Source organism: Prionailurus bengalensis, chromosome D1 (genome assembly GCF_016509475.1).
Source record: "Prionailurus bengalensis isolate Pbe53 chromosome D1, Fcat_Pben_1.1_paternal_pri, whole genome shotgun sequence".
In the NCBI taxonomy this organism is placed as follows: Eukaryota; Metazoa; Chordata; class Mammalia; order Carnivora; family Felidae; genus Prionailurus; species Prionailurus bengalensis.
The window spans coordinates 57,912,988-57,936,402 of NC_057346.1; the positions used below are offsets into that span (position 1 = coordinate 57,912,988).

General features: G+C 38.0%; 1 protein-coding gene across 5 annotated transcripts in view; it reads left to right on the forward strand.

Annotated features, from left to right (window-relative positions):
• Positions 1-23,415, forward strand: part of C2CD3 (C2 domain containing 3 centriole elongation regulator) — a 143,613-nt gene that overhangs the window by 37,432 nt on the left and 82,766 nt on the right. For all 5 annotated transcript variants that reach the window (XM_043580265.1, XM_043580264.1, XM_043580267.1 and 2 more), the window contains 8 exons: positions 2,120-2,268; positions 3,302-3,508; positions 4,133-4,245; positions 10,333-10,451; positions 12,653-12,775; positions 16,901-17,395; positions 20,069-20,220; positions 22,008-22,254. In XM_043580265.1, coding sequence (XP_043436200.1) covers positions 2,120-2,268; positions 3,302-3,508; positions 4,133-4,245; positions 10,333-10,451; positions 12,653-12,775; positions 16,901-17,395; positions 20,069-20,220; positions 22,008-22,254 — 1,605 coding nt within the window. The remainder of the gene's footprint in view (positions 1-2,119; positions 2,269-3,301; positions 3,509-4,132; positions 4,246-10,332; positions 10,452-12,652; positions 12,776-16,900; positions 17,396-20,068; positions 20,221-22,007; positions 22,255-23,415) is intronic.

A 23,415-nucleotide genomic window follows, 5' to 3' on the forward strand; every position in this document is an offset into this window, starting at 1 on the left:
GATCATGACCTGAACCAAAATCAAGAGTCGGACGCCTAGCCAGCTGAGCCACCCAGGTACCCCTTTATTATACATTTTTGATGCGGTGGGGAATTTACAAGTTATCTATTATTTTTGAGTACTGTGCCAAATGTTTTAAATTCATTATTTCTTTTACTAGCCCTATAAGATAGTGTTGTCTTTTACCTATCATGATATAAACGCTTAGAGATGTTAAGTACTAGTAATTAAATGACAGAAATAGAATTCTTACCCTGGTCTATCTGGGGAAAAGCCTGTATTTTTCCCACTAGACCACATCATCTCATAAGCCATAAGCATGGCATTATTATCTGATCTTGACTTACCTCCCTAACCTCATTTCCCACTTTTGCCCTTTACCCTGTAGTCACACTGATTGTCTCATCACTCCTCAGACATTCTAGCTTTTTTTTTTTTTATCTCTATTTCTTGCTCATACTGATCCTTCTCCTTTGAATGTTGAAATGCTTCTACACATCTGGTTACTTCTCTCTATTCTTTGAAAATAACTGATCACCTCTCTGAAGAAACCATCCTAGATTTCCCCACACAGAATTTATTACCTAAATGTCCACAGGATCTTGCACATACCTCTATCACAGCCCGTGTTATATGAGACAGTTCTTCATGAGCAAGAACATACCTGCATTTTTTTTGTATTACCAGTACACAAAAGCTTGATGAATTTTGAGTACTCAGTACTTAGTGAATAAATAAGTGCATGAATGGCACTAAGTAATCCCCATGCTATTTGAATAGAATAATTTAGAAAAGATTTGTTGATGGAAAGGAGTGAACCAGCAATGCAGTGGAAAAACAAAGGAGTAAGAATGCTCATGTCCTTCCCCAGGGTCAGTGTTTGATGGTCTTAATAGTGAATAATATCCACAGCTTAGAATTCAGCATTATTCACCTGTGTTTTTGGTTCCTAAAATTCTTAGTTTTTAAACAATCTAGTTTATATTTACTCTCTTTTCCTTCAGGCTGTTAGACACTTTTAAATTTTGAATGTCTTGTCTATAACCATTTTTAAAAGCTGGCACTTAATAAAGAAAAACCTAAGAATAAAAAGCTTTGTAATTTCCTCTTGAAAAAGTTGTGCTTTTTCCTTGAAGGACATTCTTATCATGCTTATTTAACTATTGTTACCCTTGTCACAGGTCAATACAATATACACCCTGAGATGCTGAAAAAAGTGAAGTGGAGGTGATAAACTTAAAATGACATTGGATCTATTCTGCATTTATATTAACAAAAAAAAAATTTTGTTAATTTGGATTTTTTTTTATTTTTTTTTAAATTTAAAGTGTCTTCTCTCTTTATTTTGCATTTTGTGATAGAGCTGATCAGTAAATTGTGGTAGCTCCTTTTTCTCCAAATAAAATTTAATTACAGGGGGCTTAGCAACTGGTTCCTCCATTAATAGAATTTGTGATATAATAAACAGTTCATCTTAGCAAGATTAAGAGTAGAATGAATTACTAGTAGTATGGAGTGGTGAAAAAAGATTGAGTCTTTGCATTCATATAGGTACATGACATTGTACCATTTTGCCTCAAATTGTGGTAGAAATACAGGCTTTGGAATCTGCCTTTGGTACTAGATGCATAGTCGGCAGTAAATAAGTAATGATATTATTGAGAATTTGAAAGAAGAATCTGTTTTCATTTATTTTCTTTGAACTGAACTTGTAGGTTTGTTTTTTTTTTTTTAATTTTTTTTTTTCAACGTTTATTTATTTTTGGGACAGAGAGAGACAGAGCATGAACGGGGGAGGGGCAGAGAGAGAGGGAGACACAGAATCGGAAACAGGCTCCAGGCTCTGAGCCATCAGCCCAGAGCCTGACGCGGGGCTCGAACTCACGGACCGCGAGATCGTGACCTGGCTGAAGTCGGACGCTTAACCGACTGCGCCACCCAGGCGCCCCTGTAGGTTATTTTTAAATACCAAGAGAAATGTGGGATTATCTCCCTGGCATTAGTTATCTCTTTAAAAGACTTACATATGTGCAGAGAAGATTTTGATTACTTTTAGAGAAATGTTTTCATTACCAGTTTTTTTTTTAGTGCCTCTCTTTTTGCTTCTTCTCCCCCATAGAAATCGGATACCAGCATCAGTGATTTCTTCAGTGAAGACGATATTGTCTCTTCTAAAAAAATGAACCAGTCAGAAGCTCTTGCCATATCTCCCAAGGTTCTGGAGTCAAATGATAAGTTGAAAAAGAGGGCAGCGGGGAAGAAAAATAGGTGAGCCTCTCCATTAATGTTTATCTAGAGGCAAAAGCAAAGTCAGATTATTTTCACAAGATGTCTTAAAGTAAGTGACTTGTATTTCCCCAACACTATCATATTGGTTAAGTGAGTTACAATAATTCATTAAGTATTACCATCCTTAAAAGTGTAATAATATATGGGAGCCTAGGTGGCTCAATCAGTTGAGTGTCCCACTCTTGATTTTGGCTCAGATCGTGATCCCAGGGTCATGGGCTTGAGCCCACATAGGGCTCCATGCTGAGTGTGGAGTCTGCTTGGGATTCTCTCTCTCTTTCTCTCTCTCTGCCCCCTCCCTGCTTGTGCTCGCACGCTCTCTCTCTCTCTCTCTCAAAAGAAAAAAATTTTTAAGTGTAATAATATGAAAAGATGGATACAGTAAAATGGGTAAGGGAGAAAGCAGAATTCTGGGTTGAATGTGTGCTACACTACATTTATGTGGAAAATATACGTAAAGAAAAATGAAAAGGAGTACACTAAAGTGATGATAGTAGTTATGTTAAAGTAGTGGGTAACTGAAGTAATGTCTGTATTCCTTGTAGAAAATCTAATTCTGTAACATCAATTTTTATACTTGTGTGGAGACAAGCCTTTAGGTTATAAGAATTTTTTTTGTTTTTGTTTTTTGAGAGAGAGAACATGAGCAGGAGAGGGGCAGAGAGAGTAGCGGACAGGATCTGAAGCAGGCTCTGTGCTAACAGCAGCGAGCCTGATGTGGGGCTCAGACTCACAAACTGGGAGATCATGACCTGAGCTGAAGTCGGATGCTCAACCAACTGAGCCACCCAGGTGCCCGGATTACAAGAATGTTTTTTAACATTTTTTGAAATTTCTTTCACTGTGGATTAGGACCAGAATTCTGGTGATTGAAGTCATTTCTCAATCCTCAATAACTTGTGAATTAAGATACTTGCTGCCCTTCTTCTTTCATTTTCTTGCCTATCAAACTAGATTATTTTATGTTGGGCCTCGGACTGTCTGTTTCACTGTCTATATTAACTCCTTGCAGAAATTTGGTTGAACAACAGATATCAGAAACTCCAGAAGATGCCCGAGTGATGACACTAAGTGTGGATAGACTGGCCCTTTTGGGTAGAACACATTCCGTCAGAATTATCATCGAAACAATGAGGGTCCCTCCAGATAGTCTTCAGATGACCTCTGGCAAAAAAAGCTTTTCTGGGAGACCACCTAACGTGACAGCAACAACAAAGCGGTACGTCTCTAATATGGAAGAGCTAAATTTGACATTTCTGCAAAGTGTATCTGATGATAATGATAAATAATTGTATAACATTTTATGATTTATAAAGTGCTTTCATATGAATCAAAAATATAACAAATCCCTCACTAGGTTTTGGGCATGATATTAGGTGAGCATGAGAATAAAGGCAACTAAGACCCTGACTCTGTTGTTACATACTTTATAGTCAGAAAAGAAACACATTTAAATGGCTATCTATATAACACAGGAATATAGGAGCCAAAATAGGTGTGTTATATTTAAAGTGCTGTAGAAAATTTGTAGACTTACTATGGTGATCATTTTCCAACATATACAAAAGTCAAATCATTATGCTATATGCCTGAAACTAATACAATGTTATATGTCAATTATGTGTCAGTAATAGACAGAGAGAGAGAGAGAGCGCAAACTATGGGAGCACAGGAAGTTCTGCCTGAAAGGACTAGTTGAAGGCTTTGAAGAGAAGAGATAGGGCCTCTGAGGATCTGAGGTGCTGAAAATAGGACCTTGAAAGATATGTAGGATTGATCAGACAGTAAATACGTTTGTTATTTGGTTTATGTTTTAATCACCTTTTTTGGTTTTGATTTTTAGCACCTTCTTTGTGGAATATCACTTTCCTGTGGGCTTTTCTAAAGGTGGATTGGGAAAAACAGCTTTGATCACTGAGGTCGTTCGACTTGCCTCCAGTAAAATTACAGATGGAAGTAAGAGACTGGTTTTCTGCTCCTTAGACATTTTGGCTGTGGAAGAATTTTTCAATCCCTAAATACTCATCTGACTTTTATAGTACCATAGAATCTTAGAAAGTATTTTGAGATGAATCTACTCTAATTCCTTTATTTTATAAGTGAGAAAACTGGCCTAGAGGTGCTAGGACTCTTCTGATTCAAGTCAGGAAGTCAGTAACATACCTGAGACTAGAATGCAGAACTCCTGATGCTTAGAGCATGTTTGTTCAACTATTGCCATTTTTCTTCTATTTTTTATTAAAAAAATTTTTTTTAATGTTTATTTATTTTTGAGGGGGGGAGAGAGAGAGAGAGAGAGAGAGACAGAGTGCAAACAGGGGAGAGGCAGAAAGAGAGGAAGACACAGAATCAGAAGCAGGCTCCAGGCTCCGAGCTGTCAGCACAGAGCCTGACACAGGGCTCAAACCCGTGAACCACAAGATCGTGACCTGAGCCAAAGTTGGATGCTTAACTGACTGAGCCACCCAAGCACCCCTCTTTTATTCTTCTTTTTAAAACAGCTTTATCAAGATACAATCACATACTATACAGTTTAGCTATTTGAAGTGTTCATTGAACCCACTGAAGAATTCAATCATTTTTATTATATTCGAAGTGTTGTGTAATCATCATGATCTAATTTAGAACATTTTCATCACTTCAAAAGAAATTCCTTACTCATTAGCATTCATTCCTCATTTTCCTGTCTCCACCCACACCTGCACTAAGCAACCCCTAATCTATTTTTTGTCTATGATTTTACTCTGGGCATTTCATATAAATGGAATCATACAATATGTGATTTTTGTAACTGGCTTCTTTGACTTACCATGATATTTCCAAATTTGCTCTATGTTATGGCATGTTTCAGTACTTTGCTCCTTTTTATGGCTATATAATATTTACTTGTATGGCTATACCACATTTGTTTATCCATTCATCAGCTGATGGGCATTTGGGTTGTTTCTGCTTTTTTGGCTATTGTGGATAATGCTTATGAACATTAGTGTACATGTTTTTGTGTAGACATACGCTTTCATTTCCCTTGGGTATATACCTAACAGTGGAATTGCTGAGTCATATGATAACTGTATGTTTTAACTTTTTGAAGAACTGCCAGTTTTCAACAGCTGCTCCACCATTTTACATTCTCAGCAACTATGTGTGGAGGGTTCCAGTTCTCCACATCTTCTCCAAAACTTGTTGTCTTTCATTATTTTTTATTTTAACCATTTTAGGGATTATGAAGTACTGTCTCACTGTGGGGTTTTGGTTTGTTTGTTTGTTAATTTAAAAAAAAAAACTTATTTTGAGAGAGAGAGAGAGAGAGAGAGAGAGAGAGAGAGAGAGAATCCTAAGCAGACTCTGTGCTGTCAACACAGAGCCCAACGCAGGGCACAATCCCACGAACTGTGAGAACATGACCTGAGCTGAAATCAAGAGTCAGACACTTAACTGACTGAGCCACCCAGATGCCCTTCCCTGGGGTTTTGATTTGTATTACCCTATGATTAATGATGTTGAGTATGTTTTCATGTGCTTACTGTCCATTTGTATATCATGGAGAAATGTTGCAGTCCTTTGGCCATTTTTAAGTTTTTGTTACTGGGTTGTAAGAATTCTTTATACATTCTGGATATAGGACCCTTATGAGAGCTATGATTTTCAAATATCTTCTCCCATTAACAGGCTGTCCTTTCACTTTCTAAAAAGTATCACTTATAGCACAAAAGTTTTAAATTTTGCTGTAGTCCAGTTTAGTTTTTCTTTTGTTGCATGCACTTTTGGTATTGTCTTTTTTTTTCTATTTTAAGTATTTTTACAAAAAAGTAAAAGGCTTAAAAGGGTACTATAATAAACATTTATGTTCCTGTCATCCAAAGTTATATAACTTTCTAACAGATTTTGTGAATATCTTTGCCTTGGTTATTCAATTTAATCCATGATTTGTTCATCAGTGTGGAATTCTTTCTCTGGGAGCTAATTTGAGAAATAAGAGATATGATCCTAGTTCTCCTATACATTCAAGTGACTTTCCTATATGGCATGGTAACATTGGATTTTTAAATTTTTATTTTGTTTCATTTATTTATTTTTAATGTTTATTTATTTATTTTGAAAGAGAAAGATAGCATGAGCAGGGGAGGGGCAGAGAGAGAGGGAGAGAGGGAGAGAGGGAGAGGGGGAGAGAGAGAGACAGAGACAGAGAGACAGAGAGACAGAGAGACAGAGAGAGACAGATAACGAACGAACCCCAAGCAGGCTCCAGGCTGTCAGCACAGAGCCCAACATGGGCTTGAACTCAAGAATCATGAGATAATGACCTAAACTGAAATTGAGATTCAGACACTTAACTGGCTAAGCCATCCAGGTGCCCCTATTTATTATTTTAACTAGATATAATCCATTTACTTGGTTCAAAATCTTTGTAGGCAGTGTTGTAAATTTTATATTATTACTAAGATATTTTATGCATATGTAAGCAAATATGTTTATCCTTTCTCGCCCTCCTATTTTTACCCAAGTATTAGCATACTATATGCACTGTTCTGCACCTTGTCTTTAAGAGTGTATCTTAGTAATTTTTTCATTAGTCCTTTCTGAGTCATAATATTCCATTGTATGCATATGCCATAATTTAAACACCCTTTATTGTGAGGTACCTGGGTGGCTCAGTCACTTGAGCATCCGACTTCAGCTCAGGTCATAATCTCATGGTTCGTGGGTTTGAGCCCTGTATCAGGCTCTCTGCTGTCAGCGCAGATCTCACTTTGGATCCTTTGTCCCATCTTTCTCTCTGTACCTCCCTCACTCGCACTCTCTCAAAAATAAATAAACATTAAAAAAATAAACATGCCTTGATTAATATATCAATATTTAAGTTATTTCAATCTTACTGTTAAAATGGTACCTCAGTAGAATAATTTTGTACATGCATCATTTCTCATTTGATGTGAGTATATCCAGCACAAACATTAAAAATACTTATTTACTCGGGGCGCCTGGGTGGCGCAGTCGGTTAAGCGTCTGACTTCAGCCAGGTCACGATCTCGCGGTCCGTGAGTTCGAGCCCCACGTCAGGCTCTGGGCTGATGGCTCAGAGCCTGGAGCCTGCTTCCGATTCTGTGTCTCCCTCTCTCTCTGCCCCTCCCCCGTTCATGCTCTGTCACTCTCTGTCCCAAAAATAAATAAACGTTGAAAAAAAAAATTTAAAAATACTTATTTACTCTTAAAAACAGCACTTAAAGTAATTTAATATATTTTTACTAGGATGTGTTGGTGTTACTTTCCCCATCACCTTAAAGGAAGAATTAGGGCATTTAAAATTTTTCATATGTTTACTTCTGGCTGAACGCTTAAATTATTGACAGCAACAGAAGCTGTTATGGAGGTTTGTTCAGAGCATTCAGGAATGCCTAATTGATCCTGCTGGTTGAAAGTATGTTTGAGGAGCTTTAATATGCTTAAAACTTATCAAACCCCTATATGCAGAGAAAAATGTTGGATCATTTTCTCAGGTCTTCGCTTCTATCTCCATCTACCTGTGTCACATCTGGTGATTTTCTTAAAATTTCTCTGAGCCTCAGTTTCCCCATCTATAAAATTGAGCTACAGCAAGGGCACATGAGTTTCAGTTAATGTAGTACCTGCAAAGCAAGGACACAAGGGATTGATAGACAGTCAAATGGGATAATGAATATAAAAGCATTAATCTCTAAAATAGTATGTAACAAATAGTAGCTCACGTTTACGGGGCACTAAACTACATGCCAAGAATTCAACTCAGTGTTTTATATACATTAACCATTTAACTGATTTTCATAAAAAAAAAAAAAAAAAAAAACTCAGTCCTTTATGACTGTCTCACTCATAAATTAAAACACAAACACACAACAACAATCAAGTATCTTGTCTAAGATCATACAACTGGCTTATTGGTCAACTAGAATTTGAACCTAGAACATTTTATATTCCAAGCTCTGTGCTCTTAGTCTGTATTGCTTTTCAGTTATTACTGTCATTATTGTTGGCCACGGTAGTTGAGTTCTCCCCATGTCCTTCTGTAAAAGATCATATTGGAAGTGTGGAATAAGCATCAAGCCAGGAATTAGAAGACAGAATTCTAGTTCTGTTTATACCACACACTAATCGTATGACCTTAGGCAAATCACTTTTTTCATCTGTGGGCCTCTCTTAACAGTAACATGGATTGGACTAGGTATTTTCAAGATAACCTTCCAACTCTTATTTTCCACCCTTCCAGCTCTTAAAAAATAACTTCTCTGGGACATTGTTTAGCAATTTATTTACGTGATTTCTTTTTCCATTGTTACCTAACTCGCTTTTTATGGTGGTAAAAACAAAAACACAAGCTTTAGAAACAGTTAAGATAATATAGTGCTAAAAATGTACCTAGATGGTGAGGAAAAATCTGAATGGAATAGTTTTGTTTGTACAAAAAAGACTTTTTGGTATCCACGGTGCTTTTTCATCTATTACCTCAGTCCTTTCAGCACACTGATGAGCTGTGGGTGTTGTCTTACTTCCCTTCTCCTGGTAGGAAAATCGGGGAAACTGGTCTCTTGGGTGTGGGTTTCCTGGGCCCAGACCTTTTGTTCACAGTTCCTGTGTGGATCCAGATTAGAAGACCCAGATCCTGTTTATGAGTACCAAGAGAAGTATACAGAGTCAAGAATTAAGATGGCAAAGATGAGGGACGCCTGAGTGGCTCAGTTGGTCAAGCATCTGACTTTTGATTTTGGCTTAGGATCATAGTGCTGAGATCTGTGCTGACAGTGCTGAGCCTGCTTGGGATTCTGTCTCTCTTCCCCTCCCCAACTCGCACCTGTGTGCACTCTCTCTCAAAATAAATAACTTAAAAATTTTTTTTTTTTGTTGGGGCATCTGGGTGGCTCAGTCAGTTAATCCTCCGACTTCGGCTCAGGTCGTGATCTCTTGTTGTGAGTTTGAGCCCCACATCGGGCTCTGTGCTGACAGCTCAGAGCCTGGAGCCTAATTCAGATTCTGTGTCTCCCCCTTCTCTCTGCTCCTCCCATGCTCATGCTCTGCCTCTTTCTGTTTCTAAATAATAAATAAACATTAAAAAATAAACGTTTTATTTTTAAAAAGTTTTTAAGAACATAGAAAAAATAAAGTTAAAAAAATGATGGCAAAGATGAATAAAATTGATCAGTAGACCAAAATGAGCAGTTTGAATAAATACCAGAGGTAGCAAGTCTCTCTGTAACTGGGCCTTGTGAGGGTTTTCCACATCCATTTTAAGAGTATAGAAGTGAATGAACAGGAAGATCATTTTACAGGTGGTAAATTGTGGTTGAGGTGGTCACTAGCAAGTAACAGAACTGGAGCTGGAACTTACATTCTTTGATTCTAATCCCAGATTACTTTTTTTTTTAAATCTGTTAAAGCCCCATAGCAGTGAGCACAAACTCAAATACTACATTATCCCATTTACACTTGTTATTACAGCAGAAACCCCTTCCCTTCCATCTAAGAGACAGCTTTACCCTGCCTAACAACACTGCCAAGTAACATCAGTACCTGGCACCCTGTGTGAATATGATAGTAGGAGTCCCCTCCCCTAGTCTTCAGCCAGAAGCTAAACTCATTTTTGTTGTTACACTTTTTGATTCAATTCTCTTCATTTATCCCTCATTGTCCCACCTCCAGCCCACCCCCTTCTTTTGTTATACTGCTTACCCACTTGTCTTTTAAAAACAATAAACCATATTACCTTACACCCAGTGAAGATCTCTTTTTTTCGCATCCTGTGCTCATGTGCTTGACATGAATTTCTCATAGCAAAACTAGAGCAACATAGCACTGCTTATCTTCCATGTGTCATACCTAGGGTTTTCTCTTTGTATCTGCTCCTTAAATCCCTATAACACTAACACCTTTAGGAAATTACACGGGCTAGATTTCTGAAAGAGATTTTAGTTAGATCAAAAAGGAGGTGGGTGGGTGGTGTCAAAGCATGGATTGATGATGGCTCCAGTTGGGTAGGCTGCCATGTGCTTATGTGTTTGATTCTCCTTACAGTGGTGAAATTCCAGCAGCGATCTGTGTTTCCAGTACAGTTTGGTGGCCCAATGATAGAACACTGGTGGAATTCCAACCTCACTTTCCAAATTTACACAAAGAAAACCCCACAGAAAAAGGTATCTCAAGTCTTTTTAACCTTTGCCTTACCATTTATACTAAGGAATTAGAGCATACTTAAAATTATATTCCTACCTAAACTAGGAATTTCTCCAGGCTCAAACGGCACTAATAACTTATTTCTAATTTCTGTTTACTATTTGTTACAAGTCAGATATGCTAAAAGCACTACACGAACACACTATCAAATTTAATCATTACAACTCTGTGAATTAGGTACATTATTATCTTTATTTTACAGACAAACTGAGATTTAGTGAAGTTTAGTAACTTGTCTAAGATCACACAAGCTAATAAAAGACAAAGCCAGGCAGAACTCCATCTCAAGTTTTCTGACTTCAGATCCTAAGTTCTTAACCTTTTCACTGTATTCCCTGCTTACAGAGAGGTGACTACTTAGATTGATATAGGTTATTAGCCTTAATTTAAGACTCTATTTCCTATTTCCAGGCAGAATATGTAGAGATCCAAGAAAAGATAATGTGGATAGCAGTTTTGACCAACTTATTCCAAGTTTATCAAATGCACTTGCAGTTGGCACAACATAAATCAATAAACTATGTCATGAACAGTTTTTTGTTAAACAGTAGCCTTTTTAATCTTTGACCTCTTCTTTGGTATGGATCGCATGAGGAATATAGCTTGAGGTTTTTTTGTTTTTTCAGAAGATATAAATAATACAAGATAATTCTACAACCTCAAGACAACCTCTGTAAACATTTCAGTATATTTACATTGAATCATCTAGCTAATGACTTCTTTCTAATAAGAGAATTATACATGTGTTTTGCAGAGAACTTGAAAAAATATTTTTGAAAAGCAAAAATTGTCTATAATCCCATCGCCAAGAAATAACTATTGTTAATATTTGTTTTCCCTTTGCTTTTTCCAAATGAATACAATACATGTGTAAATCTTTGGCAGTATTAGGATAACTTTGTATACAGCGTTTATCCTACTTTTTAAAAAGTTTAACATTATCTTTATAAATATTTGAAGATTTACTATATGTAACTTAATACCCTATTTTACCAAACATCAAAACAGATATTGGTCATATTATTTCAGACTTTTTGTAAACATCATTTTAATGGCTACATATTATTGCATTGTAGCAGTATGGTCTATAATTAATAATTCCTGATTATTGGACCTCTAGTTCTAATTGTTAATTTTTAAGACATTTAAACATTTAAGATATATTTGTGTGTAAGTTTTATATGTGTTTCTTATTTCTTTAGTATAAATTCCCAGAAGCAATTACTAAGCTAAAGAGTATATTTTTTAATTTTTTTTTTTAATGCTTAGTTTTGAGACAGAGGGAGACAGAGAGCGAGTGGGGGAGGGGCAGAGAGAGAGGGAGACACAGAATCTGAAACAGGCCCTGGGCTGTGAGCTGTCACCACAGAGCCTGATGCGGGGCTTGAACCCACGAACCGTGAGATCATGACCTGAGCTGAAGTCAGACACTTAACTGACTTAGCCACCCAGGCGCCCCAAAAGAGTAAATATTTAAGGGGCACCTGAGTGGTTCAGTCGGTTGAGCATGTCTGACTTTTGATTTTGGCTCAGGTCACGATCTCCCAGTTCATGAGATTGAGCCCCACATTAGTCTCTGAGCTGACAGTGCAGAGCCTTCTTGGGGTTCTCTCTCTCCCTCTCTCTCTGCTCCTCCCTCCCCCCAAAATAAGTAAATAAATAAACTTTAAAAAAAAAAGAGTGAATATTTTTATTGCCAAATTTGCAGTCCAGAAGTATGTTGCCAGTTTGTATTCCCAGCTTCACACATACGATAGCCTCTGTTTTTCCATAACCTTGATAGCATGAGATATATTAAGTTTTGTAATTTTACTAGCTTAATGGCAAAAATTTGTATCATCTAAATTTTATTTTTTTATTTTTATTAGTGAAGTTGAAAACTTTTTGTAAAGCATTAACTCTTAAAAAAAAATAATCTTCCAAACTCTTGGTGACTTATGAAACTCTCTATAATCTTCCAGGGAGAAGTAATAAAACCCAGAATGGGGACCAAAATATGACAGAATATAGATTCCCACTTAAAGTTGCCTTCGCCAAATAGTTAAGCTATTTACTTCATAAAGCATGGGTTCTCTTCTAAGCTGTCCTATGTTGTCACTTCAGTTAAAATCTCCCATGGCTTGCCTTTAGTTAACCTGAATTTTTTCTTTCCTTCTCTCAGCCAGAAGTCATTGGATCTGCATCAATGCCTTTACGAAGTGTCATTCAGTCTGAGTTGCTTTCTTTCAGTAACCAGCTTCCAGTGCGACAGGAAAATGGTCAGACTCCACTTGGCCCCCTTAAGGTACATAGATATACATTCAGGTAGTCAGGTATTTACAGAGCATCCATCACTGGCTAGCATGAATAAGAAAATCAGGGCCTCTCCTCTTGCACTTCTGTTAAAATAGGGCACCAGACCAGAAGTAGACCCACAAACGTATGGCCAATTAATTTTTGACAAAGCAGGAAAGAACCATCCAATGGAAAAAAGACAGTCTTTTTAACAAATAGTGCTGGGAGAACTGGACAGCAACATGCAGAAGATTGAAACTAGACCACTTTCTCACACCATTCACAAAAATAAACTCAAAATGGATAAAGGACCTGAATGTGAGACAGGAAACCATCAAAACCCTAGAGGAGAAAGCAGGAAAAGACCTCTCTGACCTCAGCCACAGCAATTTCTTACTTGACACATCCCCAAAGGCAAGGGAATTAAAAGCAAAAATGAACTACTGGGACCTTATGAAGATAAAAAGCTTCTGCACAGCAAAGGAAACAACCAACAAAACTAAAAGCCAACCAACGGAATGGGAAAAGATATTTGCAAATGACATATTGGACAAAGGGCTAGTATCCAAAACCTATAAAGAACTCACCAAACTCCACACCCGAAAAACAAATAATCCAGCGAAGAAATGGGCAGAAAACATGAATAGACACTTCTCTAAAGAAGACATCCGGATGGCCAACAGGCACATGAAAAGATGCTCAACGTCGCTCCTCATCAGGGAAATACAAATCAAAACCACACTCAGATATCACCTCACGCCTGTCAGAGTGGCCAAAATGAACAAATCAGGAGACTATAGATGCTGGCGAGGATGTGGAGAAACAGGAACCCTCTTGCACTGTTGGTGGGAATGCAAATTGGTGCAGCCACTCTGGAAAACAGTGTGGAGGTTCCTCAAAAAATTAAAAATAGACCTACCCTATGACCCAGCAATAGCACTGCTAGGAATTTACCCAAGGGAAACAGGAGTACTGCTGCATAGGGGCACTTGTACCCCAATGTTTATAGCAGCACTCTCAACAATAGCCAAATAATGGAAAAAGCCTAAATGTCCATCAACTGATGAATGGATAAAGAAATTGTGGTTTATATACACAATGGAGTACTACGTGGCAATGAGAAAGAATGAAATATGGCCCTTTGTAGCAACGTGGATGAAACTGGAGAGTGTTATGCTAAGTGAAATAAGCCATACAGGGAAAGACAGATACCATATGTTTTCACTCTTATGTGGATCCTGAGAAACTTAACAGAAACCCATGGGGGAGGGAAAGGAAAAAGAAAAAGAGGTTAGAGTGGGAGAGAGCCAAAGCATAAGAGACTTTTAAAAACTGAGAACAAACTGAGGGTTGATGGGGGGTGGGAGGGAGTGGAGGGTGGGTAATGTGTATTGAGGAGGGCACCTTTTGGGATGAGCGCTGGGTGTTGTATGGAAACCCATTTGACAATAAATTTCATATGTTGAAAAAAAAACAGGGCAGCAGAATTACTGTGAAGAAAATAAACAGTATGATATAATAGTGAATACCTGGGAGGAAATAGACCATGGTGGTCAGAGAAGGTCTCTCTAAGAAAGTAACATTTTAGGTAAGATATGAAGAAGGAGAAGAGGCCACCAAGTAAAAAGCAGAGGAAAGATCATTCCAGAGAAAGGGAATAACACAGGCAAAGGCCGTAAAGCAAGAATGTTGCCATATAATAGTGAGCCAAGAAGGAGAATGGTAGAGAGTAAGATTGGACAGGCACTCAGTAGCCATATCATTCAGAGTTTTGTAGGTCAGCATAGAGTGTAGATTTTATCGTAAGAGCCACGAAAGGACTTTGAAGTATGAGAAAAACATCTGATTGACTTTTTTTTTAAGTTTATTTATTTTGAGAGAGTGTGAGTCAGGGAGGGGCAGAGAGAGAGGGAGAGAATCTCAAGCAGGCTCCTTGCTGTCAGCACAGAGCCTGATGTGGGGCTCAAACCCACAAACCGTGAAATCACGACCTGAGCTGAAGTCGGAAGCTTAACCGACTGAACCACCCAGGTGCCCCTGATTTACATTTTTAAAAGATAACTGTGGGGGGCAAGAAGAAAAATAGGGAGACTGTTGAATTAGTCCAGGAAAGAGATAATTGATGGCTTGGACTAGAGTAGTGACAGGGAACAAGGAGAAAAGTGACTGAGTTTGTGGCCTGGTGGAATGAATTCTGATATATAATTCGTTGGAGAGAGGGTTCTTTCCTTGTATTAAGAAGCTGCAGGATTTCTTAGGTAGCAGAATTTGAATGTGTAGCTTCAGTTGGCTTTGTCTTATTGTCCTGGTGAGCTTTTAAAATCACAGCCAGGGGCACCTGGATGGCTCAGTCAGTTAAGCTTTTGACTTCAGTTCAGGTCATGATCTCATGGTTAGTGAGTTCAAGACCCATGTCAGGTTCTGTGTTGACAGCTGAGAGCCTAGAGCCTGCTTTAGATTCTGGTCTCCCCCTCTTTCTTCCCCTCCCCTGCTCATGCTCTGTCTCACCCTGTCTCTCGGAAAATTTAAAAAAAATTTTTTTTATAAAAAAAACATCTTTTTTTAATTATCACAGCCATACCCATGTCATTTCCATGGCTCTCCATTATCCAAAAGATAAAATACAGGGCTCACTATGTGGCCCTAACATACCACTTGCAGCTTCATTACCAGTAGCCATATCAAACTATGTAAAGAATTAGTAAGGTATCATGATGGTTCATACCTCCATGCTTTTAATCTTGATTTTCACGCTGCTGCCTCCTCTTGAAAGCCCTCTCTGCCGCCTTCCTGGTCTTCTTGATAATAAATACCAGTTAGTTTTAAGGACTTGTGTGATTGTCATTGCAAAAAATTAATATCACATTACTCTTCCCCTATCAAAATTTTATTTTCTGTTTGCCTCATTCATTCTGGACTGCAAGGTTAAAACCAGAAAAGAGGAATTAATAGAACTGATGGACTAGAAATTGTTTCTGTCCTGGTTCTGTTGAGAGAAGTACTGTTGTAGATAGATTGCTGTCCGTATTCAATAGAGTGAAATAACTTTGCTGTGGATTTTAAATAAAGGGAACAGCAAGTCCCCTTTATCCCTAATAACTTCAAACTTAGAGAAAAATTGCAAATATAGAACAAAGAATTCACATACCCTTTACCTAGACTCCCCAATTACTAACATTTGTCACATTTGCTTTATAATTACCTACCTCCTGCCTTTCCTTTCTTCCTGTCTTTCTTTGTCTCCCTATGCACTCTCCCCCACACCCACACACTATTTTTGTTCTGAAGTATTTGAGAATATGTTATAGACATCATGCCTCTTTCCCCCCTAAATTCTTATATTTCCTAAGAACAAGAACATTATACAAAACACTGTACAATTATAAAAATAGAGTTAACATTGATAATGTCTGTAGTCCATATGCAAATTTCACTAATTGTGCCAATACTTCCATATAAAGAATTTTTTTTTCCATTCCAGGATTATCCATTACATTTGTCGTGTCTCTCTAATCTCCTTTAGTCTAGAACAGTTTTGCAACCTTTCTTTGTCTTTCAGTACTTTGATTTTTTTTAAGTGAGACCTTTTATGTGTAGAATGTCTTCCACTGTGGTTTACCTGAATCACTTATTACTATAATGATTGTAAGATGATGATTTTCTAACTCCTCCATTCCTTATGTATTTACTAATTGCATTCTACTATACAGAAGAGTTGTCCCTTCTCCCATGTTTGTTTATATCGGTATAGACTCATGGTTTTTTACATTATTCAGTGTTATTGTCCATTACTATTATTGTTCTTTTTGATGCTCAAATTGTCCCAGATTTGGCCCATGTGAGCTCCTTTGACTGAATTCTGTGTTCTTTTGATATGTCTGCATCCTTTTCTGAGCACATCCTTATTTTCTGGCACAAGATGATGTTCTAGGCTCAGCTTATATTGTTGACAAATCATCTGTCTAGCTTTTCTTAATCCTGATAAGGTAATGTATATACCGACTGTTAGTGTTCCTACTATTATGGTATTTGAGAATGCGTTAATTACTTTCTAATAATCTGATTTGCCTCTAGCTCCAAAATTCTGATTCTGATTTCGGAAGGCCCACTAACTCTCTTCCTTTTGTTTTTATAGGTAACTGTGGAGCTTGTTATACATAACAAGGATTTCACTTGTGTGAATACTAAATTACGTAACAGCACCCAACATGGCCCCCTTTGTACTCTTACAAGTCCAGATAAGACATTATCAGAACCTGGTCAACATGTTACCTGTACTAAAAATCCAGAGAACCTAAATCAAATTCACGAAGAAGTTGCAAAGAAAGTACAGAATTTGATACTCTCCAACCCAAAGTCACCAAGCCCTGTTGTGCCAAATCCTTCAACCTTCATGGCTGTGCCAGCCTCTCACAATTTAGCAAATCAGACAGATGGGTCAACAAAAGAGAGTGCTTTGCTGTTGCATGTGCTGTTGATGGTGGCCGATGGGAAAGATTTCATTACTGGAGAATCTGACAAACCTCCGCCATGCAATGTTTATTTAAATTGCAAACTTTTCAGCACAGAGGAAGTCACCAGATCTATCATCGCATGGGGCACAACACAACCAGTCTTCAACTTTTCTCAGGTAACTTTGTACATATCTTAACCTTCTATATCTATTAGGGCTATATGGAGGTGGGAGACAAGTATGTTTCCCAAATCATAATTCCATTATAACGGAAACCTAGAATGTTCAGACTGGGAGAGACCTTTGTAATTAGCTGGTATGCAGATCCATTCCCACTATGGGATGGGAAGAGGAAAAGACACTATCAACATTTTAAAACTTTTTGTGGCTTCATTTTCTTCTGTCTCAATTGTTGTGGTTTCCCACTGTTTCTTTTGCCTGAGTTATGAATTCTATTCCTTTATCCTTCCTCTAGAACTAAACTTTCCCCTTTCTTTTCTGTATCTCCAAGCTTTTTGTTTTTTTAATTTTTTCTCTAATTTATTCCTCTACTTGTTTTAATACTTATCTGGCTTGATTTCTCTGTAGAATTTGATGCTATTGCTTAAATTATTTCCTGTTTAGGGGAGCCTAGGCAGCTCAGTTGGTTAAATGTCTGACTCTTGATTTTTGCTCAGTTCATGATCTCACAGTTTATGAGGTTGAGCCCTATATTGGGCTCTGTGGTGACAGTGCAGAACCTGCTTGGGATTCTCTCTCTCCACCCCCCTCTCTCTGTCCTTGCCCAGCTTATGTTCTCTTCTCTTGCTCTGTCAAAATAAACAAACTTTAAAAAAAAAAAATCGTTTCCTTTCTTGATTTTTGTAACTCCACTCTCTTATTTTCTTCCTGAATCAACAACAGCTCTTTTTTGGTCTTTGGGACAGCAGGAAAACTAGGAAACGAGTGGTGGCCCCAGCACTTCTTTCTCCCTTTCTTTTACCTTTAATTACTGGTACTCCTCTGCATTACTCTTATTCTTGGCACTGTTCCAAACCAACCCGCTTTTCCCATGGTCACTCCTTCCACTCCCATAGCTTCATCTATTATTTTTATGAAGATAACTTCCAAATCTATACTTCCATGTAGGCCAGACATTCCCTCAGGTTTCTGATCTCTCTATGTAACTGCTGGTCATCATCCCCAAATGTCTCAAAAGCACTTTACACTTGGCACCTAATGCACGGCCTGGCATATCACAGGTATTCAGTAAAGGTATGTAAATGAAAGAAGGAATTCAAATGTGTCTGAATCTGAATTTATTATTCCTTCCAGATCTGTTCCTCCTCCTCCTATCTGCCTTAATTCATATTGTAATCTACTCAGAAACCCGAGCAGAACCTGAAAGGTATCCTTGATTCTTTATTACATAATTATTCACCAAATCCAATAGATGCTGCAAACTTCATTCTCCAGACGAAATCCTCCCACTCAACCCGATTGCTACTGCTTTCATTCAGGCCCTCTTTCTCATTCCAGATAGCCTTCAGTCTAGTCTGTTTCTGGTCTCTCCATGTCCATTCCTTTTTGTACCAATAGGAATGATCTTTCTAAAATATTAACCTGAGTATTTTATTCCCCTGGTTTAGACTTTTCAGTAATTCCCCATAGCCTTCAGAGTAGGTAAGATGTTTAGTTTGGACTATAAGCCCATTTAACAACTGCCTGACTGTACTTCTCCAGTCTCTACTCCTGTCACTCCTCCCTTCACACTAGATAGTCCAGCTATGCTCAGCTACTTGCAGTTTCCTAAATGTTCTTTTTCCCTACCTCTGTGTCTTTTCGTGTGCTTTTCCTCTGCCTTACATTTCCTTCTCACCCTTCATGACTCCTATTAGGTAGAACCTTTTAGACAAGTTAACTTTATTCTGCTTATCCCTGAGAATTTAGTGTTACTTTCTGCCAGCAGCTTTCTCTGAAATCTCTCCTTTGTAGGTTAGGTCGCTATGTTTTAGTTTTTTTAGTTTCACAGAACAGAAATGTGCTCAGGTACCTTATGTAATTGGAGTTTCTTAGATGGATACAAAAGTAGGTCTGCTCAGGATCTCTGCTCTTCTAGTGTCTTTCTGTCATCTTGCCTTACCTAATTTCTGATTTCACCCTTTTTCCTTTCATGTTCTATTGATTTTATCATGGGGCTTATCTCTTCTCTGCTGATGCAGTTATACTGCAGCTTAGGTCACTTCAAATTGGTGGGCCCTTCATTCTGCCATTAAGGAAACAGACTCACTCTTGGCTGCAGATCTCTGCTTCTCTTCGTGACTTTTCTTTCTCTTTCATCTACCAGCTGGCTGGCCAGTTCTCAAATAATTTTACATTGGAAATCCAAATGAATAGTTGACTTGTTATTTACCATTACAGAAGATTGGGCGGAGCTTTTTGCATTAGGCCATTGCATCCAACCAGTGGGCTGGCTGCCCTTTGATTAGGTGCTCAACCCTTGTCTAGTCAGTAGCCATCTTTCTTCCAGAAACATCTGTCTTTCCGCAGGGATTTACAAATAGGTCATTTTGCCTTAGAAAGGCTTGGATGAGGCAGGCAGGCGCAGTCATTGATATGTCTGTGTCCTCAAAGCCCCATCTATATGGCCTTTGTCATCAGAGAACTATTACCATTTTGTATTTGGCCTTAATTGGTCTCTTACACCAGACTAGCTTCTCTTGAGAATACAGAGTGGGTTTTATTTTAATGTCTTCAGTTCCTAGCACTGTGCATGGCTTTCAGTTAGTACTTGTTGAATAAAAGTATAAATGGATCCTTTTTCTCAGGTGTTGGTTTTTGTGTTGTTTTTTTGATTGTTCCTCTCCCCAGGTGATTCCTGTCTCTCTGTCTTCCAAATACCTGGAAAGGCTGAAGAACAATGTGATGGTAATTGAAACTTGGAACAAGGTGCAGAGCCCAGGACAGGACAAGTTGCTCGGGCTGGTGAAACTCCCCCTCCATCAGTTCTACGTGTCATTCAAGTAAATAGGATCTTTTGGAGTATTCTTTACTTTACATCTTTAACTTTGTTTGGACTGAAGAGGAATTCTTTGGGTTTGCAAACATGACTAGCCCAATAATACCTTGGAGGACTTTTCTCATTGTCACCACAGTGGCTGCTCTTTCTATGTTAAAACAGTTCACAGATACTGCTTACCATGTTTTAGGCCCTATGCTAAGAACCTTTCATACATCAAGTCATTTAATCCTCACAACGGTTTTCTAAGGCAGGTAACTTTTATTTCCCCTATTTTACAGATGAGTTAACAGAGGCACAGAGGATTTAAATAACTTGTTATATATATTGTAAGTAGTGGAACCAGGCTTAGAACCCAGAGAGTTCTACTGCTTCACCAAGAAGCTCTACTACCAGAGGTTATCACCTCACAAAATTAATGGTTTATCTCTGTCACAAAAACATGATGATTATTCCCATCAGCTATCTGCATGATTTCTCTACTGAGTATTGTCTTTTGGACCTACAGATTTGATCACTCTACCTCACTTATCACTCAGTCGGGTATTGATTTATCTGGTGGTTATTTCTGTCCTCACTACAGACTGTTAATTTTTTGTTTTGGTTCAAGGTACTGATTTTTAATTATTTTAGCACTGACTTCTTTCCTAAGAGCTTTCTCATGGTGCTGTGTTTTAAATGTTGTGTTTTACATTTTACAGAGAACACTTTAGTGTACACTGTTTCATGTGAGCCTTCCTATAACCCAGGAAGTATTATCATTATCCCCTTTTTACAAATGAGGAAGCTTGTCCTTTGACTTGGAAAAATCAACCTCTCTGGCTTTATTTTCATCATCTGTAAAATGAGGGTGATGATAGACCCCCTGTCTCCCCTGTGGCACAATTGTGACAATCCAGTGAGAAAATAAATGGGTAAGCCTTCTGTGAACAGTGAAATACTTATGATGGTAGCACTGGAGAGCATGGTCAGGCTAAGGAGTGCTACTGGAATCATGCCACTGTCAGCTGTAGGCTTTGGCTTTTTCCCCTTTTTCTGCTTGTGATATTAGTGTAGTCTGGTATTTCCCTTCCCTTCTCATTAGACCCCATTCTTCGCTGACAGAGCATAAAATAATCATAGCTACCGGGTACCTAGCACTTATTGTGTACTAAGTATTGGAGTTGGTATTTTATATTTGTTTCCTCAATTTAGTCCTAACTGCCCTTTGAGGAAGTTTTATTACCTACATTTTACAGAAGACGAAACAGACTTAGAAATGTTAAGTTGATTACTTAGAGTCATCCAACAATTAAGTGGCAGAGCTAAGATTTAGCATGGTCTGATGAGCATTTGGACTTTTTTAATCTGTTAATAGTGGATAATATCAACCTTTGCAGTGTTAGAAGGATTATAGATGGAAGATGTCATTGGTAATATTATCCAAGTCTTATCTGCCAGACACCAAAGTCCATACTTTTTCAAGTTGACCACACTGTAAAATAATGCAATTCAATAAGCTTGTACTGGGATAGTTCTCAGTCCCAGATGCTGGGCTTGGGGTCATGATGATAACAGAGATAAATCAGACACATTCCCTGCTTTCAGATTGCTACATTAGAACTTATCTGCCTGGGAATTTTTATTTGATGAGTTACGGTAGAATGATGTTTTTTCAGACCCCTATTACTTTTCTAGCTGTAGACCCATTTTTAACAAACTGAGAAAATAAGCCAAGTAGGAAATGCAGCAGCAACACTGAGACATGATTGATGGTTATTATTTGCTCATTCGTACTTTCTCTCCCTCTAGAGATCCCAAAATTTCTCGCCTGCTGCTTGATGCTCAGTACCCAGTTGTTGCTGTTGACAGCTACATGCCTGTGATTGATGTGTTCTCAGGCCACCAAAATGGGAGTCTTCGTGTCTTTTTAGCCATGGGTTCTTCAGATCAGATAATGGCACTACAAAGATTAAAGAATGAAGAAGGAACACTTCCACCCTTCAGCCCTAGGCCAGCCCATTTTCTGGACCAGCCGTCTATAGCATCTGTTACTATGGTAGTCACTAACCACTTGATTATTTATAAAAACCATAATCTCATTTTAAGGTATACAACGTGATGTTTTGATATATGTAACACTATGAAATGGTTACCATAATGAAGCCAATTAACGTTATCAGTCACTTCACCTTGTTACCTTTTGGTGTGTGTGGTGAGAGCACGAGATCTATTGTTTTGGCAAATTTTAAGTTCCATAATCTCATTTTATCTTGCATGTTTTAGTGAAACCATTGCCCCAGATCATTATTTCATTAGTGAAAAGAAACATATTTGCACCCTAATACTTGCTGTAGATTAAAGGAATTATTTATTTTTTATGATTTAAATGTATATCTGTGTTCCTCTGAGCTTTTTGAATCTATAAAGAAACTCTAATTGGACAGCCACCTCTTAATCCTCTAATTCACTAACGGTTAATTAATTGCCTTTTAAAAAATTGAGGTGAATGTAAAACTGCATTTAAAAAGTCTTAATTAAAAAAAGATAATCAGGGGTGCCTGGGTGGCTCAGTTGGTTGAGCATCCGACTTCGGCTCAGGTCATGATCTCACAGCTCGTGAGTTCAAGCCCCGCATCGGACTCTGTACTGACAGCTCGGAGCCTTGGAGCTTGCTTCAAATTCTGTGTCTCCCTCTCTCACTGCCCCTAACCCGCTCGCATTCTGTCTCTGTCTCTCTCAAAAATAAATAAACATTAAAAAAAAATTTTTTTTAAGATAATCAAGGGGGGGGAAATGGGGCAGAAGGTTGAGAATGATTCCAAGTGTAAGCCAGCAAATCTTACTCTGTTTCTCAGCCAAATCCAGTTGGAAAGTTGTAGTGAAGTTCCTTGTTTTTCTACCAGTAAATTCTTAAAAATAATTTGTACAGTGTTGGACAATTGAGAAAGCACATTGATACACTTTTTCATGTTTATTTCCCTAACACTACATGAGGTGAGTCATTGTCATTCTCTTTTTAAGTGATGAAACAGAATCAAAGAGGTTATGTTACTTGTCCAGGGTCACATAGCTAAGAATGAGAAAATCACTGTTCAGACACAGGCCTTCTGACTCAAAGTCCAGTCTTCATTCTACTGTGTCATGTCCTACTGTTATCTTACCTTTGGTGTCTTTACTAGCATAGCCAAATCTCAGTTTCCACATGATTTAAGTATGT